This window comes from Trachinotus anak, unplaced genomic scaffold (genome assembly GCF_046630095.1).
Source record: "Trachinotus anak isolate AG129_WGS33_773 ecotype Australia unplaced genomic scaffold, CSIRO_AGI_Tana_v1 ptg000002l, whole genome shotgun sequence".
NCBI lineage: Eukaryota > Metazoa > Chordata > Actinopteri > Carangiformes > Carangidae > Trachinotus > Trachinotus anak.
Window position 1 is genome coordinate 22,037,002 of NW_027273853.1, and position 16,716 is coordinate 22,053,717.

The following is a 16,716-nucleotide window of genomic DNA, read 5'->3' on the forward strand; positions in this document are numbered from 1 at the left end:
AGTTCACTAATTAAACTCATATAAAAGAACCCTGGATTTTGTTTTCACAGATTTGGACAATATTTCTATTACTAACACTGCATGAACAACAGCTGAAGAAACAACTGCAGATCACCCAGTTTACCGGAATTATCTAAACAACTTATTTGCAGAGTGTAGAACTTAATTAAAGCCTGCAATTTGTTCTGTGCACTCAATTAAATGTATGGCTTGCAAGACTTGATGCATCTGCACAAAATAGCCCAAGAAATTAGAAAAACAGTTATCCTACAAGGCTCTATTGACGGCCTCTGAATGGTAATGCTTCAGTTGTTTGATTGTAGTACCTGAACAAACTGATGCAGACCAAATGACGATGTGGGTCCAGTTGGGTGGACAGACGGCTTCAAATAAGTTTCACTTTTATGGGTCTTTGCAGCACTTGCAAAATCTATTTTGTCACTGTTCATCTGGTCCTGACAGCTGCCAGACTCCACCTCAGGTTCAGGGTCTACAGAGTCCATCGTGATACCAACACACACATCCTTCAACTTAGATTTTTCTTCAGGATCCTGGACAGTCTCGTCATCATTGTTTTCCTGTGTGTCCATATTTGATTGACCCTGGATTTTCTTATATGCACTAGAATCACCATCATCATCATCATCATCATCAGTTACCAGACTCTCGAGCTGTCTGTTCTCCTGCTCTGACATGTCCTGACTTTGAGGTTTCACCAATTCAACACATTCTTCACTCACATGTTCATCACACATTTCATCTGTTTGCTCCATGTTGCTGAAAAAGTCAGAAGGTTTATTAGCTACTGTTTGTGCTGTAGTTGTCTCCAACTCTTGGAAACTGACAACACCATTTGTTTGAGCAGGTAATGGTACCACATTTGATGGACTCAAAGGTTCTGAAAGTTCAGTGAGGAAATCAGCTGCTGATTTCTCTGTTGGCTTCTCCTCTGTGGTTTTCTCAGAAACTTGATGAATTTGACTTGACAGAGGCAAAAGCGGCTCCGCATCTTGAGTTTGGATGTCATCATGACACAAGTTTGGCACTTTAGTGATGGGGTGATTGACACTTTGACTGCCATCAGAACTGAGGGTGTGGAGCACCTGTCCTTCTTTGCTCACATGGCTGGAGTCAGGATCCTTCTCAGTGACTTTCTGAGCAAGACTTTGAGAGCAGTCTGACAGCTCACAAAGTGACTCCGTGTCTGTGAAGTCAATGACCTGCAGTTTGTTGCTCTTCTCGATAGTCGTCTGGGTCAGTATCTGTGTTTCTGATGTGTCCATTGCTGTCTCTCCTCTTTCTGCTCTATCTCTTGTTTCTGTTTCAGGGTTTCTGGTGTCCCCTGCATCCTCTCCTGACCTCTGGCTATCCTCACGTCTGTCTGCTGTATCTGCTGTTTGGGCTGTGAGCGTTCCTCTCTTCTCTCCAGTCCTTCCTCCCTCCTTTACATCTTCTCCTTGGACCTCTTCGCTGTTCCACTGCGGCTGTGGATTTCTTTCCTCTTCTTTCCTGTTGTTCTTTTCTTGTCTCCCATCATCCCTCCCTCCATGTTTTTCCTCTCTCATTCCTCTGTTCCCTCCTTCATTTTTGTTTTCACTCAGTAAACCTACAGATCCGCTGATAGACCTGTGGTCAGTGCTTGATACAGATGAAGTGCGACTCACACAGCTACCTTTGCTAATCAAGAGATTCTCATCAGACAAAGTAGTATACATTGAATCTGTAACTACATCAGGATCACTCTCACTAGTCTTACAGGTCTTTGTGTATTTGTTCAATGTATTGGTGTCGTTTCCTGTTGTTCCAGACTGACTGCAGGGGCTGAAAAGGTTGTTGGTGATAAGTGAGCAAGTGAACAGGTTCAAATATTGCTGCTGGTGGTTTAGGGCTTCTTGTCCTGAGAAAGAAAACAACATACATGTTCAGAAAATAAAATGTTTTTCAGCTGCTTGTTAAATTAATATACACTGGTCACAAAAATGACATAAAATAAAATGCAGACCTCTCATAATAGGACAAGTGATAAAACATGTTTCTCTACTGTGTGTTTATATTTAGCTGGCTGACCTCCAGTTGCTCCAGTGGCATCCAGCTTAGTCACAACTCCTGCGTCCTCAGGACAGTCTGGGTTTCTGGTCTGAGAGGAGGACAAGTGTTGCAGACTGCCAAAGCCAGACAGCTCAGAGCCAAAGATGGGTTCATTAGGATGGTGGGTAGTAACACTGAGGCTCTGACTACTGTTTCTCATCTGTGTGGAGAAAAATTTAAATGTCACATCCTTAGTATCCACCATTACTTTTATTTCACCTCTGTATCTGTGTTTTAGCTGTGGCCTAACTTACTCAATAACTCACACTACAGTGCATGGACGGAAAAAAAGCAAGCAGAAAAAGCTCTGTGTCTCCCTTTACTCAAAGGGATTAGGCTTTAGTATAATAAAATATAATATAAAATGATACAGCCAACAGAGCAGCAGGCAGAGAGGACAGGCAAGAAACAAATTCTGGACACTCCTGAGTTACATACACATACCCTGCACACAAGGCGATCTCAGTCCAAAATAGTAGTAAGGACCTGAGTTTTTCCCAGTGTTGTGTGTAAATAACCAGAATAAGTTGCTGTTGTGTTCCCTTAGTGTTGTCATGCAGTATTGTTTGTGTTTGTGACTGTTTGTAATTAAGTTGTTTTAATTGGCTCTTAATTACCCAGTAAGCTTTCCAAAGGCTTTCCAGTAATAACATATATTGTAATTCAATTCTATGGCCCAATACATTAGTTAACAACTAGTAAAAGTTAAAATGTGACTGAAACAGACATCTATTTGTGATGACACCACTGACGCCTGTGTGTTTCAGTTGTATGCAGGCTATACGTGTGTGTGTGTGTGTGTGTGTGTGTGTACCTCTAATTCTAATATGTGCTGTGCCTGTGCTTTGGCCAGTGAAGATAGTTCAGTGTGTTTCTTATGAAGCTCATCATAAGCTTCTCTCACTGCTTGAAGGTCTTGCTGCTCACTCTTGATGCAATCCAGAAATGATTTCTTCTGTTTAACACAAACACACAAACACACACACTAAGATGTTTCAGTGTGACAAACAACAATAAGTCACGATTCTTTTTTTGACATTACAATTTGACCTGACTAAAGCTTTCTGTGAACAGAAATGACACCAGTACACCTAGTATCACTAGTTTTTCTTCTACCTCTTTGTCCCAGCTGGTCTTGGATGCAGCGTAGCTTTCCATCAGTTGGACCACCTTGTCTTCCATTGCCTTGCTTTTGTCTCGCATCACCTCGTGTTCCTGCTTAAGGGCCTGCAGTAAAATTAATCACCCATAGGATTTTTAATACAATACTAAATTTTTATGTGTTTATTTAACGTGAACAGAGGGTCTTAAACAGGGAAGGGAGAGAGAGGGCTCCTTTCTAATACAAATCAGTTGGCTTGTGACATTTTAATCCTGATTTTAATAATTTAATGAATGAATGGACGGATTAAAAAGAAGAAGGGGGTACAGTGAGAGGGAAAAAGAATAATAAACTGCAAAGCCATAAATGGAGAATAAACACACTAACTATCATTCAGTTGCGGAGGGGACCATATGCACTAATGTACATATTCACTAATGTACATGTTGTGATAAACAACATCACATTCATCACATTTATGAGAAGATATGATGGTCGTCATTTATTTCTGTCCTTGTGTAAATTCATTCTATAATCATTTAAATGGAGCCTGAAAAATTCCTGATCTGTGTGAGACCAGTGCTGAAGGTGGTGCAGGGTTTTACCTGGAGATTTATATCACATTTCCTATCATTCAATACATTTGATTACATCATTTAAAAAAAGTAAATAAACACTGGTGGATATGAACACCCAAGAGAGTTAAACAGAGAGCAAGTCAAGAAGTAAGACCTCTAGAAGCAGTTTGTCAGATTAAAATTAAGACATATCTCAGAAGTGCTGATGAGGCACTTTCAATTTATTAATCCTTGAAAAAGGTCTGTCTTGTATGGAAATTACAGGATCTTTCAGTTTTTGGTGACCTAAACTTTTGTTTTTTTTTTTACCTTGGGCAGTTTAGCACTTATCTTTGTACCATTTATGGTTATTCACTGGATTTGAACGGCTCTAATACTTTTGAGAGGTAGTGTACATCCATGTCAAACAACAAAATGTAAATAATTACAATTTAACTATATATTTTTACATGAAATTACTTTTGACCAGAGGTGTGCCGTTAAAACAAGCAAGGCAAGTAGTGCTGGACCATTTAAAGCTTAAAATATTTCTAATCAATTAGAATGATACTAAAATGGAAGTGATATCTCTTTGCCAATAGGTAAAAGTCATTGAAACTCACTGTAGCCACTGCGTTTGTCAGTAAATCAGATGAACATGTATGAGTCCACTGCGGCTCTGGTTTAACAGTCTTTTTATGACTTCTCATGATTTAGTAAGAGTTGCATAAAGTTTCTGGTGTTCTGGTTCGATATCTCCTCTTTAGCTCTTTTGTTACAGTTGTACTAGATAAAACACAAGAACACAGAAAACACAACATTTCAGAAAACAGAAAAAAACTAAAAAACTATAAATTCAACAACATATAGTGTTGAGTTTTCTGTTTTTGTCTGTTTTCTGACATGTTGTGTTTGCTACTTTGTTAATGCTGTTGTGATTTAGTTTTGTTATGTTTTCCAATTTGTAATTTTTTTTTTCCAAATGTTTGAATTTGTGTTTGTTGTTGTGTTTCATAAAATGTTTGTGTTTCCTGTTCATATTCAGTTTATAATCTCATGCCAGATGATGAATGAAGGCACAGGGATGAGTAGGTCTATGGTGATGTGTCTGAGCTACAACATGAACAAACCCACAGACTCTGACCTGGTACTGCTCTCTCTGTGTCTGCAGCTCCAGCTCTAGTCTGTTAACTGTCTGTGTCTGACTCAACAACAGCTGCTGTGTGTGCTGCAGAGACCTCATCACCTCCTAAACAAACACACACATACAAACTCACAATACAATGTAGATATCCACGCATATCACATTACAGTTACCAACCAGCTTCATTTTAGCTTATTTGCACTTTGTAATCATAAAAAGTGAAATGCAGTTTTCTTCAAAAGACAAAGCAAGACATCATCCACACTCACAAAATAGATTCAGGTAGTGGTCAAATATGTTTTCCTTCATATTTTCTATTTTTCTTTACCTGCTTTTCTGCTCTTACAGCTACATTTTCCTCCCTCAGTTTCATGTTCATTTCAGTTTCCTAAATGTGTAAAAAATAATGAATTATCAACTTTTAGACAGTGTGATGGAGATAAGTAACAACTAGTTTTAATGGCTAGCATATATAAATGTATGATATTAAATATGTATTTGCTGATTGTCATTTACCATGTTCAGTTTCTGGTGCAGCCTCTGTATGTGCTGCTGTTTGCCTGTATGACTGTGGCTCTTGTCGTGTCTGACTGATGTCATCTTGTCTTTGATCAGCTTGTTACTTACTTCGTCCAACTCCTGGTAAAGACACATTCAAACATTTCAAAAGGACAGAATTATGAGGAGGCCACAGTATCCTGACGACTGTGGCCCATGCAGTTGGTACCAAGTCGATGCTAAAACTCTGAAAATGTAACATTACAGTTTTCCACAAACCTTCTTCAGTGACACAATGGTTGCTTCTTGTTTTTCATTTGCAGAAGTCAGTTTCTTATTGATTCTCATCGCCTCTTCAACTGTAAGAATTGGTGGTCAATGGAAGCAAAATGTCAAAACAGCAGGATTCCTATTTACTGTCACCGGTGGATCTGTGAATCAGTCCTGCCTGATGATAAAGGGACAAACTGCTGGTGTCAGTGTTGAATGACTGTTTTCTTAGCTCATTGACACTAGACCTTGTTGCTGACCTGGGAGATCAATTCACAGTCACAGTCTACTCTTTATCAAAATATCCCGGAGGAGCATGACAGTGACCTTTGTTCATTACCCAGATCTCAACCACAAAATAACAACTTTGGGATGAAGTGAAACTGGACATTTGCGGGAAATAATGTGCTGTTGAAAATTATGCCAAAGCTGACTCACACTACTGTATCAAGTTTGCACAGGCAGAGATCTCTGCAAACTGTTTCCAGCACCTTGTTACACTCATACTCTAAATAATTCAGGCTGTTCTAGAGCAAAACAGGGCCTCTTCTGGTAAGATGTAATAAAGTAAATACTCTGCACACTCTCTCTGTAACATTCAGTAGCACATACTGATATACTGTAGGTTCCCTGATTTGTGTAGACCATTGTTAGGGCAGGTGTGTTTGACATGAAGCAAACTGTGTCTTTGCAGCAGTTACATTTGTGAACATACAGCCATTAATACAGGAGGAACATCTATAGGCTTTATCTGCCTTTCTCTGTATCCATCCATCCATCACCATTTTGCTCTAGCTTCTCATGGGCCTGCTTGACCATGGCACACTGCCTGGACAGAGCACTGAATCGTTTCTCCACCTCCCCCAGCTGGTTCAAGTGGCTGTCCTTTGACCTGCTCTGCAAGGTTAGTTTCTGTTCCTGTTGAGAGGGAATAGTTAAAACAGACAAAGAAATAAGATATAACCCTGTACTAGACATCATTTTACTCTGATTCCTACAGCACGTTGTACATATTCATATTATTTTTATATTTTTTAAATATTTTTTTCACAGTTTTCACAATTTTATTGTAAATATATTATTGAGAAATAATTTTTCAAGCCACCTGACTTGCAGTGCTTGCTTTTGCTTTATCTTTCTTTATATTTTTTCTTTGTAATATATTTTTAAAATTATGCATCAATAAAGCATATTTCTCGTATGTGAAAACCTTATTCTGACTCTGAGATGTGTTTACGGTACAGTATTGTATGTGTAGCTCAATGTTACAATAATCAATCAATCAATTAATACAGAAGAATTAGGATAAACAGTAAGAACATCTTAACTGTGTTTCTTTTTCTTATAGCAGTAGTTTGACATTTTGGGAAATATGATTATTCACTGTCTTGCCACATGTTACCAGAGAAGATTGATCCTCATGTCTGTCCGATAAATGAGAAGCTACAGTTAACAACCGGTGAGCTTAGCTCAGTGTTAAGAGTAAAAACAGGGAGCCTGTCTCTTTAGAAAGTTTGTTGCCACAAACTAAAATGACAACAAAACTCTAGGAAGTCACCTCTCGTGGCCAAGAAATGGCCTCAAAAGCCAAACTTTGGTTTTCACACTTTGGTTTTTATATACATACATTACACCAACAAGACATAGCATGTAAATAAGTGAGAAGAAATGTAGCAGTTTACTCCTGCTACCAGTCTTCATCTCAAGCTAAGCTAATTAGCTGCTGGCTCTAGCCAAATGTTCCATGTTCCATGCATTTTGTCCGACAGGGAATACTACAGTGGAAACAGCTGTAAAGTGGCGCAGAGGATCATGGTTTAACACAGCTAGTGTCTGTCTTCTTCAGTGGGATGAAGGAATCAGCTCAGCTTATGCCTCAGAGCGCTTTATCGCTCTTAAAACTGTCATTTTAGTTTGATTGTCTGTATCAAGCTGAGCAGATTTTTCTCTCTCGTTTTCCCGCTCACTCATTTTACTCTCATTCTCCCTCCCTCCTCTCCCTCTCTCCAATACACCCGCTCTCTTCGACTCCCTCTCACTCTGCTGAGCCACTGTTATGTGAAGAAGGTTAAACCAAGCAAGGCTCAGTTATAAAATATTTTAATAGAGATATTTTCTCTGCTGTGCTGGCAGTTCAAAGTGTCACACACTCCCTCTGTTACTCCTGATGAGCTCTTCCCTCCAAACTCGTCCCTCCTTAGCACCATTCCCTCATCCTCCCCTTTTAATTTTTCTCACTCCCACCAATCCTCTGTCAACAGTTTGTACAAGTGGAAAATCCTTCCTTACCAGCTCGTTTGATTTGTTCTCCAAGTTGTACTTCAGCAACTGTAAAACAGCAGTAAAAGAAAATCAAAAAAGATAAAGGGTTTATATACGGATGAGCAGAGCAGCGTGGCTTACTTGTGTGAACTGAGTGAGAGTTTTCCACCCTTTTTCCTCAGGATCCCAAAAAATTTTAATGATGTTACAACTATCAGAGACTGAATTTCCTTCACAGTGACCCAGGATGATACATACAACATATACAAAAAACATTTACTTAACCGACCTTGAGATCAGACCGATTTGTCAGCTGCTGTTTTTCAAGGTCAAGAATTAAATTTGAACTTTGAATCTCAGATTTCAAAGCAACACTGATGAACTGAAATAATCCATGTTGAGTCCTCGGTGAAAAAAAGACAATTTGAACATCTAAAATTCTTCAATTGAAAAATACAAAACACCATACAGTGAGATTGTTTTTTCAACACTGTAACTTTAACTAAGCTATATTGATCAATATGACATAGACATATCAGTACGATATCAGTATCAGTACAACAATTTATTATTAGCCATATTTCTAAATCTTGAATACAAATATTTATTATAAATGTTTGTATTATAAGGTTATAAAATACAATATACACAATTTATTGTAAATATTTATGATTTGTATATAAATATGTACCATGTACAAATGTAAATAGTAGATTTGATACAATGTGCTCACTGTATATTGATGTGAGGCTAAAATGAATAACTGTCTTCACTACTGAATAATCTGTCTATTATTTTTTTTGATTAATCAATTAATCATTTTATTTATTAAACAGTGCACATCATCCACCATAGTTTCAAACAGCCCAAACGCCATGTTTAGTTTTGATATTTAAGTAACAAAGCTATAAAACAGAATCAACAACAACCAAATCATCAAATCCTCAAACTGGAGAAGCTGAAATGATGAGATGTTTAATGTGATATAAAAGTTGAAATTTATTTCTGTTAACAACCTCTTCTGTTTGCGTACATCATGTAGCAGCCTACAGATATTGAAACTTCTGTAATAGCTTTGTGATAACTGTATATATTGTCTCGAGGTTGGCTGTCAAGTGTGCTGAAACCTACTTTCACAGGTTCCCTTGAGGTTGTCAGATTTTTGGGACAATTTATTACACAACCAGCACTTCATTAACCAGTATCAGTAGGGTTCTTATTCTGAGGATCCAGAGCCCCAGGGAGGACAACAGATAATTTTTAATGGGTCGCAAGTTGATTTATGATTTAGGGAGAAAAATAATTAAACTTTTTTTTCAGATTTTTGTCATTTTTTTGTTTAGTTTAATTCTCATGACATTTTTAATTACCTCCTCTGATGATTAATCAAATAAAACAACACAAAAAGGGTAAATATTATTTCATCATATGAAGCCAGTGATGTAGGTTGTCAAGGTTATTGTTTAATATATTAAGGGGTTAGCTTAAAATACTAAGATTGAGACGTGCTGTCTACATCTGTCGGCCTGCTTACAAACACAACTAATTATTTGAGAGAAGAAAACAAAGCTGCATCTTGTTAATTTTACAATAACAATACAACTTTTTTAAAACACACCTCATGTCCACAAGAATTAAATGATCTTCTAAAAATGTTGCAGCATGTTGAAGTAAGGACGATCAAAAGGGTCACTACCTTTATTTTACATATAGTATATTAATATGTGTATTCATTAGCCTGGTTGTTTATTAACTAATTGCAATTATGAATTATTTGGATTTAATTATGGATGTTTTGAACCGTACTGTTCCAATGGAGCTTAGATTTGTAATTTAGCAGTTCATCAAGGTAGAGCAATTAAATCACTTCAATCCTAACTGCCAATGACGTGGAAATGTGTTAAATTAAGGAAATCCACCAGACCGTGCCACAAGATTGAACACAACTGGGCCTCACTGTAGCCAAACACCACAGTCAGTGTCTCCCAGATAGAATATCAAAAACAGGCTCTATTGTCTCTGTAACACGGCTGGGATGTTAAAGTGCGCTGGACCATGGGGACGGCTGTATATCACCTCTGTGTTGTCAAGCCTAAAGACAAACACTCTGGGAGCCAGACTGGGTCAGGTCTATGCATCAGCGCCCTACACTTCAGACTCTAGACTCTGGTTGGGAATGACTTGTCATCATTTACTCATCACTTTTAACTGTTTCATGTTAAAAATCTTTTTTTTCTGATTTTAAAGGAGGAATGAGAGAAAGAAGAGAAGACAGAAAGATGTGATGGGGTGAGTGGGAGTGCTGGTGTGTGTGTGTCTGACAGAGACAGTACTGGGATGTTCAAGTGTTTGTTTGCCCTTGGTATATAACGGGCACAGACCACTAAATGCATTGACTATATTGAATGCTTTGAGTTTTCCTGTATTTCATGTTGCAGACCTTTGAGGCCACAAGACTGCAGGTCACACTAACACACTAACATGATATGTTGGTATCGAGGGGGAAATTAAATATGCTTAATTATCCCCCCAAAATAAATAAGCTCCATTTGCTTATTGTGATAAGTGTGTTGAAACTTCAAGTTTTTTTTGTTTTTTTTAAAACCGTAAATACACAAAACTCCCATACATTGTATAATGACAGGACAGTAGCAGAAATAAAAATAACTTTTATTTCTGCTATTGTCCATATTATTGTCCTTATAGGACATATATATTTCTTGAATATCCACAGGCTAACAGGCACTAAGATGAAGTTCTGCATGTGCAGGAAGTGCTAAAAGGTAGTGAGCTTCTATGAGAGCTAGTATCACCATCAGCCACGGCGATTTGAGCTTGTGTGGGTATAGATGTTGTTGTTATACAGAATGGTCCCAGAACAGCACACAGATCTGTGGTAAGCCTTGAGGGGAAACGATGTGGCAGTTGGTTAAATTAAAGCAAGCAAAACTTTGTCACACGGCACTGAGGTGACATTTTAACACTATTTACTGTTGTAAAGCTTTCGTGTATATGACTGTCAGCTAGTTTGGTAGCATTTCAAAGGCAGCGGGGGCTGGAGAAGGTGAAAACTTTCATCTGCTTTCACTGGCTATGTCCTCTAGGCAGTACGCACCAGTGTAAACTCTATTTGTATCAGACTTTTGGCCAGCACTAGATATAAAGAGAGAGAAGGTTGTGAGTGTTGTATGTCCAGGTACCTGTAGTGACCTCAGCTCTTCTTTTAAGGTGTTTATCTCCTTGTCCTTTAACTCAGCACTGACCTGGTATTTCCCCTGAAATGTTATATCATTATTGTCAAAAAAGCAATACATACTCAAAAAAGAAGGGCTGAGATTGTGCAACTGAGATGAGTGAATGTGAATGCTCCTTGTACCTTCTCCTCCTCAACGTGTCTGATTTTGGCCTGAAACTTGAGAAGAGAAAATAAACTGTTCAGACGGTTTTAATGCATCCTAAAACATCGTGTTTAGATATGAAAATGTAACCATAAAAACGTACCTGCTTCTTAACATTGGTGAGTGACTCTGTGTGCAGGTTCGTAATTGTTTCAATTTGATTTTGTAGGGATTCCTGTAACACAGGAAAAGACAAAGTAATACAGCTTCAAATAATATGAAGAATATGATTACTTATGATATTTTGTGAATGTCCACCCATCTAAAGACCAAAATATAGATATTAAAGATGCTGCTGTAAAGCCAGCAAGGCCCAGCCGTACCTTGTTCCACTCCAGCTCCTGTTTCTCCAGCACAAGTTTACTGATCTGATCCTCAAAGCGCGTCTCTGCATCCTGAACCATGGAAAGACCTCATTTAGCATTTACTAAACAAACCTACCTACAGACTAGATGGAGACACAGTGAAATAACAACACAGTAAATGTAGGTGAGGCAATGCCTGGTACAGTGTGATCTTAGCAGGCATGGTACACAGTGAAAATCCATTATCGCTTCCACTCTGTGGGCAGATAACGCTCTCTTTGCCAAAACTGCAAACTACTCTAAGTTTCCCTGGTTCATTCCTCCGTATCTTTCGTAGAAGCACCCAGAGAAAGAGGAACATTAGAAGGGAGGTGATATTTGTGGAAAGTCATCCCTATCCTCCCTCTTCCTCCAGAGAAGGCAGGTAAAAGTCAATTGCTCTCTATATCCACAGGACTTTTTTATGTGCATGTGGGAGCTGGTTAACTCACTGAGTTTATTTTATAAGTTCCTATTAAACTATGCTACCAGCGTGGCAGTGTACTCAAAAAAATGAGTGCACAAGAGATAAAGCTGTTACTTTTCCACTGAGGAATAATTATTTTGTGTGCGTGCATGTGTGTGTGTGTGTGTGTACATGCAAAACCCTTGATTAAGCCTGGTAATCCATGTAAATAAAAGTAGGCAACTACATATTAACTTAAGTTTTGTGGCACTAAAATCTAATTTATACTTTCCTTTTACTTATTATGTGAAAATTCATGACTGTTTACACCATATATTTGCCATGGCTTTTCATCTCTTTACTGTTTTATTGCTGTTCTGAATGGATGCCTTTTATGGGGTATTAAAAATGGAAAAAAACTAAGTATCTGGGCATAAAAATGTGATGTGTATTTGATAGTTTAGTTGGAAGAAGTTAGACAGTGTGTCCTAAAGTTTTTCATCATACATGTCATTGGAACAAGCCACAAGGTTGTCTTCATATACATCTCACAGTATCACAGAGTAAAGCAGTGTGCCGTACTGTATTAAAAAAAGAAAAAAAAGGAAAAAGCCATTGGAATTTGACCTGCTCAGGAATGTCCGGCACCATCATGACATCCTCTTGCTTCTTAACCTCTCCACCCACTGAACAACACAACTACAAAGTGCTACTTTGATAACAGCATCGCCTGAGGAGGATCAGACTGATATACCATCTTATGTTTGTGTCCCAGTTAACATGGCCATAACAATAAAAACTAAATGGGAACAAACGACCAGCATCCCATTTTTGCTCCTCTAACCTTTAAGCACACTCAGGGTGTTGTCAGGTTGAAAGTACTTGCTGCAGGGCACAAACCGTCATTTATTTTTGTTACTTTTACAAACAAATTTACTTTCTACTTATTGGTCAGGGGCCAAATGGCTTGTGTGTGTCCCCCATCTTGACGCAATGTGCATCAGACCCAGCTGGCTCTTGTCCAGATAACCAAAAGGGGCAGCTGGCTCCCTCTAAGGACACTACCAACTCCCCAACCATTTCAATGACATTATTCTGCTCTTTAGCCAAACAGAGAGCCATTAATGTCTTAAGTCCTAATGGTGTGACACAGAGGAACACAGGAAATAAGCAATGCTGAAAACAAGACACATATTTTGTCATCTCTTTTAGAGCTGTCCTCTGTATAGCTCCGTTTCAGTAACTGTTGAACTAAAACATGTAAACACATTACATTTAATTCTGTAGACTGGTGGATTTCAACCTGGGGTCAAACTCTGATAAGAGGTCAAAGAATAAATCTAGCGAGATGATCAACAAGATGGAAAAGAGAGATGTAATTTTTCTATACAAAATGGACTTAATTTATTAATGTAAACTCTAAACTTTTGAATTACTGGTAAGTTTGATCACTGTAGATCTCTATAAACTATTCAAATAAAAAAAGAGAAAATCACTTTTTGGTTGAACCAGCAAAATGAGGAGCCACACACATACACTGCGTCATTTTAAGCTACAAGGGGTGTGGACTACTTCAGTTTGTGACATCAAAAGACCATGCATTAAGAAAACCAGACACCCTTATCATATTAGTTACAAACACCAGAACCTTTGAACACTGTGCAGTAGGCAGGCAGTGGTGTTGTGCTTTCACAATAATAATGCTTGGAATTTTAACTAAATACTGGATTAATAAAAACGACCACACAGAACTGAAACTGTTACAACTACCACCCTACCTTCCGAATATGCAGCTCCTCTACAGCCTCAAATAGATGAGTTTTAAATTCCAACAACTGGAGTAAGAGGGGGCCCCCACTCTCAGTTTGACAGCCGGCGCTGGACAGAGACAGCTCCTGCTCCAAAGCAGGTCCTCCTACCTGAATAAGAAAAATGAAAGCTTATAATTTAGTTATTCAAATACTTACCAAATCCAGAAGAAACACATCAACCTGGCAACATATGAAAAAAATACATTATACAGTGTGCTACGACTATAGGACAAAGACAGAGCATGTTCATGTTTTCCTGCATACAATAAGAAAGTGTGACCAGCCTAATGTTAACAAAAAGCAATTAAACAACATATAAAATAACAATAAACATTGCCAGTGTCCCACAGGTTTTCTTTCATTTTTCTTTTTTTTTAAATAAATCAGGATACAGGCAGAAAATGTGTTTCATTTCTGAGAACAAATCTGAGATGAGTACAAGACCTAGTAATTATTTATATTTTTATCTAATCTTAAAATGAATAAACAATTCAGGTAATCAATGCCATCTGCTTTGTCTTCTAATGTCAAAAGTTGTAACTCACAGCGGTTTGGGGGGTGGGTATCCCAGACTCTGCACCTAGATCCATTGGGTTGTTTCAGGACGGGCCAAGGTCTCGCTGGGTTTCTGCTGCCTGTTAATCAAAACACTTTGTTGAAAAAGGTTAATAGAATAGGCTGTTTAATAAGCAGTAACACCCTGCTTTTCTCCTTATAAGCTTATAATTACTTCCTCATCTGCAATTTTTACTGCTAAATGATTTCATTTGAAATAATAGGCTGGCACATTAAAGCCTCATAATGTTTCTCAATCACTACAATCTAACCTAATGGCTTTGAAATGACCATTATGGTTTTTTCTTTCTTTGTTTTACACCACTTCCATCGCAGTGAGAAGATAACACCTTGATAAGCCATCTAGGTTAAAATGAACCAGACCATTGACACTAATAGGGGTCAGAGCAATAACACTGAATGGACAAATTGTGCTGTCAATGCTTTTTAAATTATCTAGGTTATTTAATTTGACCTGTGAATGGTTCTCTGCAACTGTCTCTGTCACCTCAACATAACCAAGAGACTGACTGAGACACACACTGCATTCACGCAAACACACACCTTCTGGAAAATACAGTATGACTATTTAAGTGGGAGGTCTCCACTAGCCACTGATCTCTTAATAGAACAGACCTGTTTTCTCCCATTTAACCTGCACTGGTATCAATCATGTTGGAGAATTAAATGATCCCTGCTAGAATTGGCTACTATCATAAAATGACACTGTGACCCCAGGCTGAGGAGGGAGGGGATGGGCAAACGTGTGTTAGTGTGTCAAAGTGATGGTGCATGTGTGTCTTACGTGCACAGTGTCAGTGTGTATTTGCCTGTGAGCGAGGGAGTAAACTGCAATGTCTTTATTTGCTTTTCCTGTGATTCAGTTGAGCAGATATTAACCACCATTTCTAAGCCATGAAAAGACAAATTAAAAGACCTGCCATCCATTAAACTGGAACGTTTCTATCAAACAACATGTCTGTATTACCTTTGGGTGAGTTATGTTAAATGTTACAGAAAGTTGAGCCAAAGTTGCTGTGATCGTAATGAATAAAATTATAGTGCAGCTAAAAACAATACAGTACTGAACTACTGCAATTAGTGTAAAAGTGCACAACCCTTTTTTATTTTTTTTAGGTCCCAGTATGAAAAGCAAAGGTATAAATAATAAGTCTCTACTTCAAAATAATAAAACTGTACATCAGTTTCAGAGTCCTGGCATTGTGCATGCTTGCTCACTGTCATGGCTTACTACTGGGACACTTGAATGCAACAGAGCCATCGTTAATGTAATTAGGGACACCTGTGCCTTTCCTTATATGATAGTCAAAACGTCTATTACACATTACACCGGAGTCATATAATGTTGGAGGGTTTGGTTTTTGGCTATTTATCAGTGAAGACTCTTAACTAATACCGCCCCCATTCATTTATTATCTTGCAGCTATGGGCAGAATGGCAAGCTCTTTATAAATGCTACTTTTTTCTTTAAAATGGATAATGCGTTTTTAAATTTTGAGGGAAGTTGTCTTGAAAATTAACAGGTTTTTTTTTTTTTACAATTACAATATTCTTTTAACTAATTCAAAATCATACACCTTAGTCTCTTTTTTCTTATGTCTCAACAGTTGCTAATGAACTCCCTTTTAGTCAGAATTAGTTAAATCCAAAATAAATTTGACATATTGTTAGCTAACTGCAATCCATTTTCTTAAAATTAACACAAGAGTTAATGTGGGTCATTGCTAAACGATTAGCAATTAGCTAAGCTACAAGGGAATGTTAGCTAGCATGAAACTTCAATTTGCTACTATAAATTAAAACAAGATTTTGTTTGTCTATTCATTTCATATAGATACGTTGTCTTTAAAATTCGGATTTCACTGGGTGTTAAAATGTCTGTCATTTTAAGTGAATTAATCCGATAAAATTGTGGTTTGTTGGTGAACTGTACCTTTGGTAACCAGTTAGCCCAGCCAGCGAAGAATACGGCAGCCGAGTCGGTTGTCAACAGCGCCCCCGTGTGTCCAAGCGGTCGGAGGAAGCTTAACTTTATCTGTTGGCAGAGATGGAAATGAAAATAATTAAATAGTTAAAATAGTAAAAATACAGAGTATGCAAATTCAAATGTCCTTACCAATACATTTTAAATGTCAATCCTACGCCTGCTGCATCCCTTCTAACAATAACAACTCTTAGAAAACACTACATTTTCCTTGAGCACATGAAGGCACCACGGCTCAGGACTAGATCTATATCCATTTCCTGTTTATAAATACTC

At 37.9% G+C, this 16,716-nt stretch overlaps 1 protein-coding gene across 4 annotated transcripts in view; it reads right to left on the bottom strand.

Annotated features, from left to right (window-relative positions):
• Positions 1-16,716, bottom strand: part of ccdc73 (coiled-coil domain containing 73) — a 46,297-nt gene that overhangs the window by 29,115 nt on the left and 466 nt on the right. For 2 of the 4 annotated variants that reach the window (XM_071506119.1, XM_071506095.1), the window contains exons 1-18: positions 16,573-16,711; positions 16,390-16,491; positions 14,426-14,515; positions 13,848-13,988; positions 11,643-11,714; positions 11,423-11,494; positions 11,298-11,333; positions 11,122-11,196; positions 7,949-7,987; positions 6,442-6,577; positions 5,669-5,748; positions 5,408-5,530; positions 5,220-5,279; positions 4,892-4,996; positions 3,205-3,315; positions 2,903-3,043; positions 2,068-2,248; positions 327-1,897 (exon numbers count right to left, since the gene is read on the bottom strand). In XM_071506119.1, the coding sequence (XP_071362220.1) occupies positions 327-1,897; positions 2,068-2,248; positions 2,903-3,043; positions 3,205-3,315; positions 4,892-4,996; positions 5,220-5,279; positions 5,408-5,530; positions 5,669-5,748; positions 6,442-6,577; positions 7,949-7,987; positions 11,122-11,196; positions 11,298-11,333; positions 11,423-11,494; positions 11,643-11,714; positions 13,848-13,988; positions 14,426-14,470 (2,988 nt within the window). In that variant the 5' untranslated portion in view covers positions 14,471-14,515; positions 16,390-16,491; positions 16,573-16,711. Of the gene's footprint in view, positions 1-326; positions 1,898-2,067; positions 2,249-2,902; positions 3,044-3,204; positions 3,316-4,891; positions 4,997-5,219; positions 5,280-5,407; positions 5,531-5,668; positions 5,749-6,441; positions 6,578-7,948; positions 7,988-11,121; positions 11,197-11,297; positions 11,334-11,422; positions 11,495-11,642; positions 11,715-13,847; positions 13,989-14,425; positions 14,516-15,635; positions 15,698-16,389; positions 16,492-16,572; positions 16,712-16,716 lie in introns of those variants that run through there. The other 2 variants (XM_071506113.1, XM_071506105.1) reach the window with 2 other exon arrangements.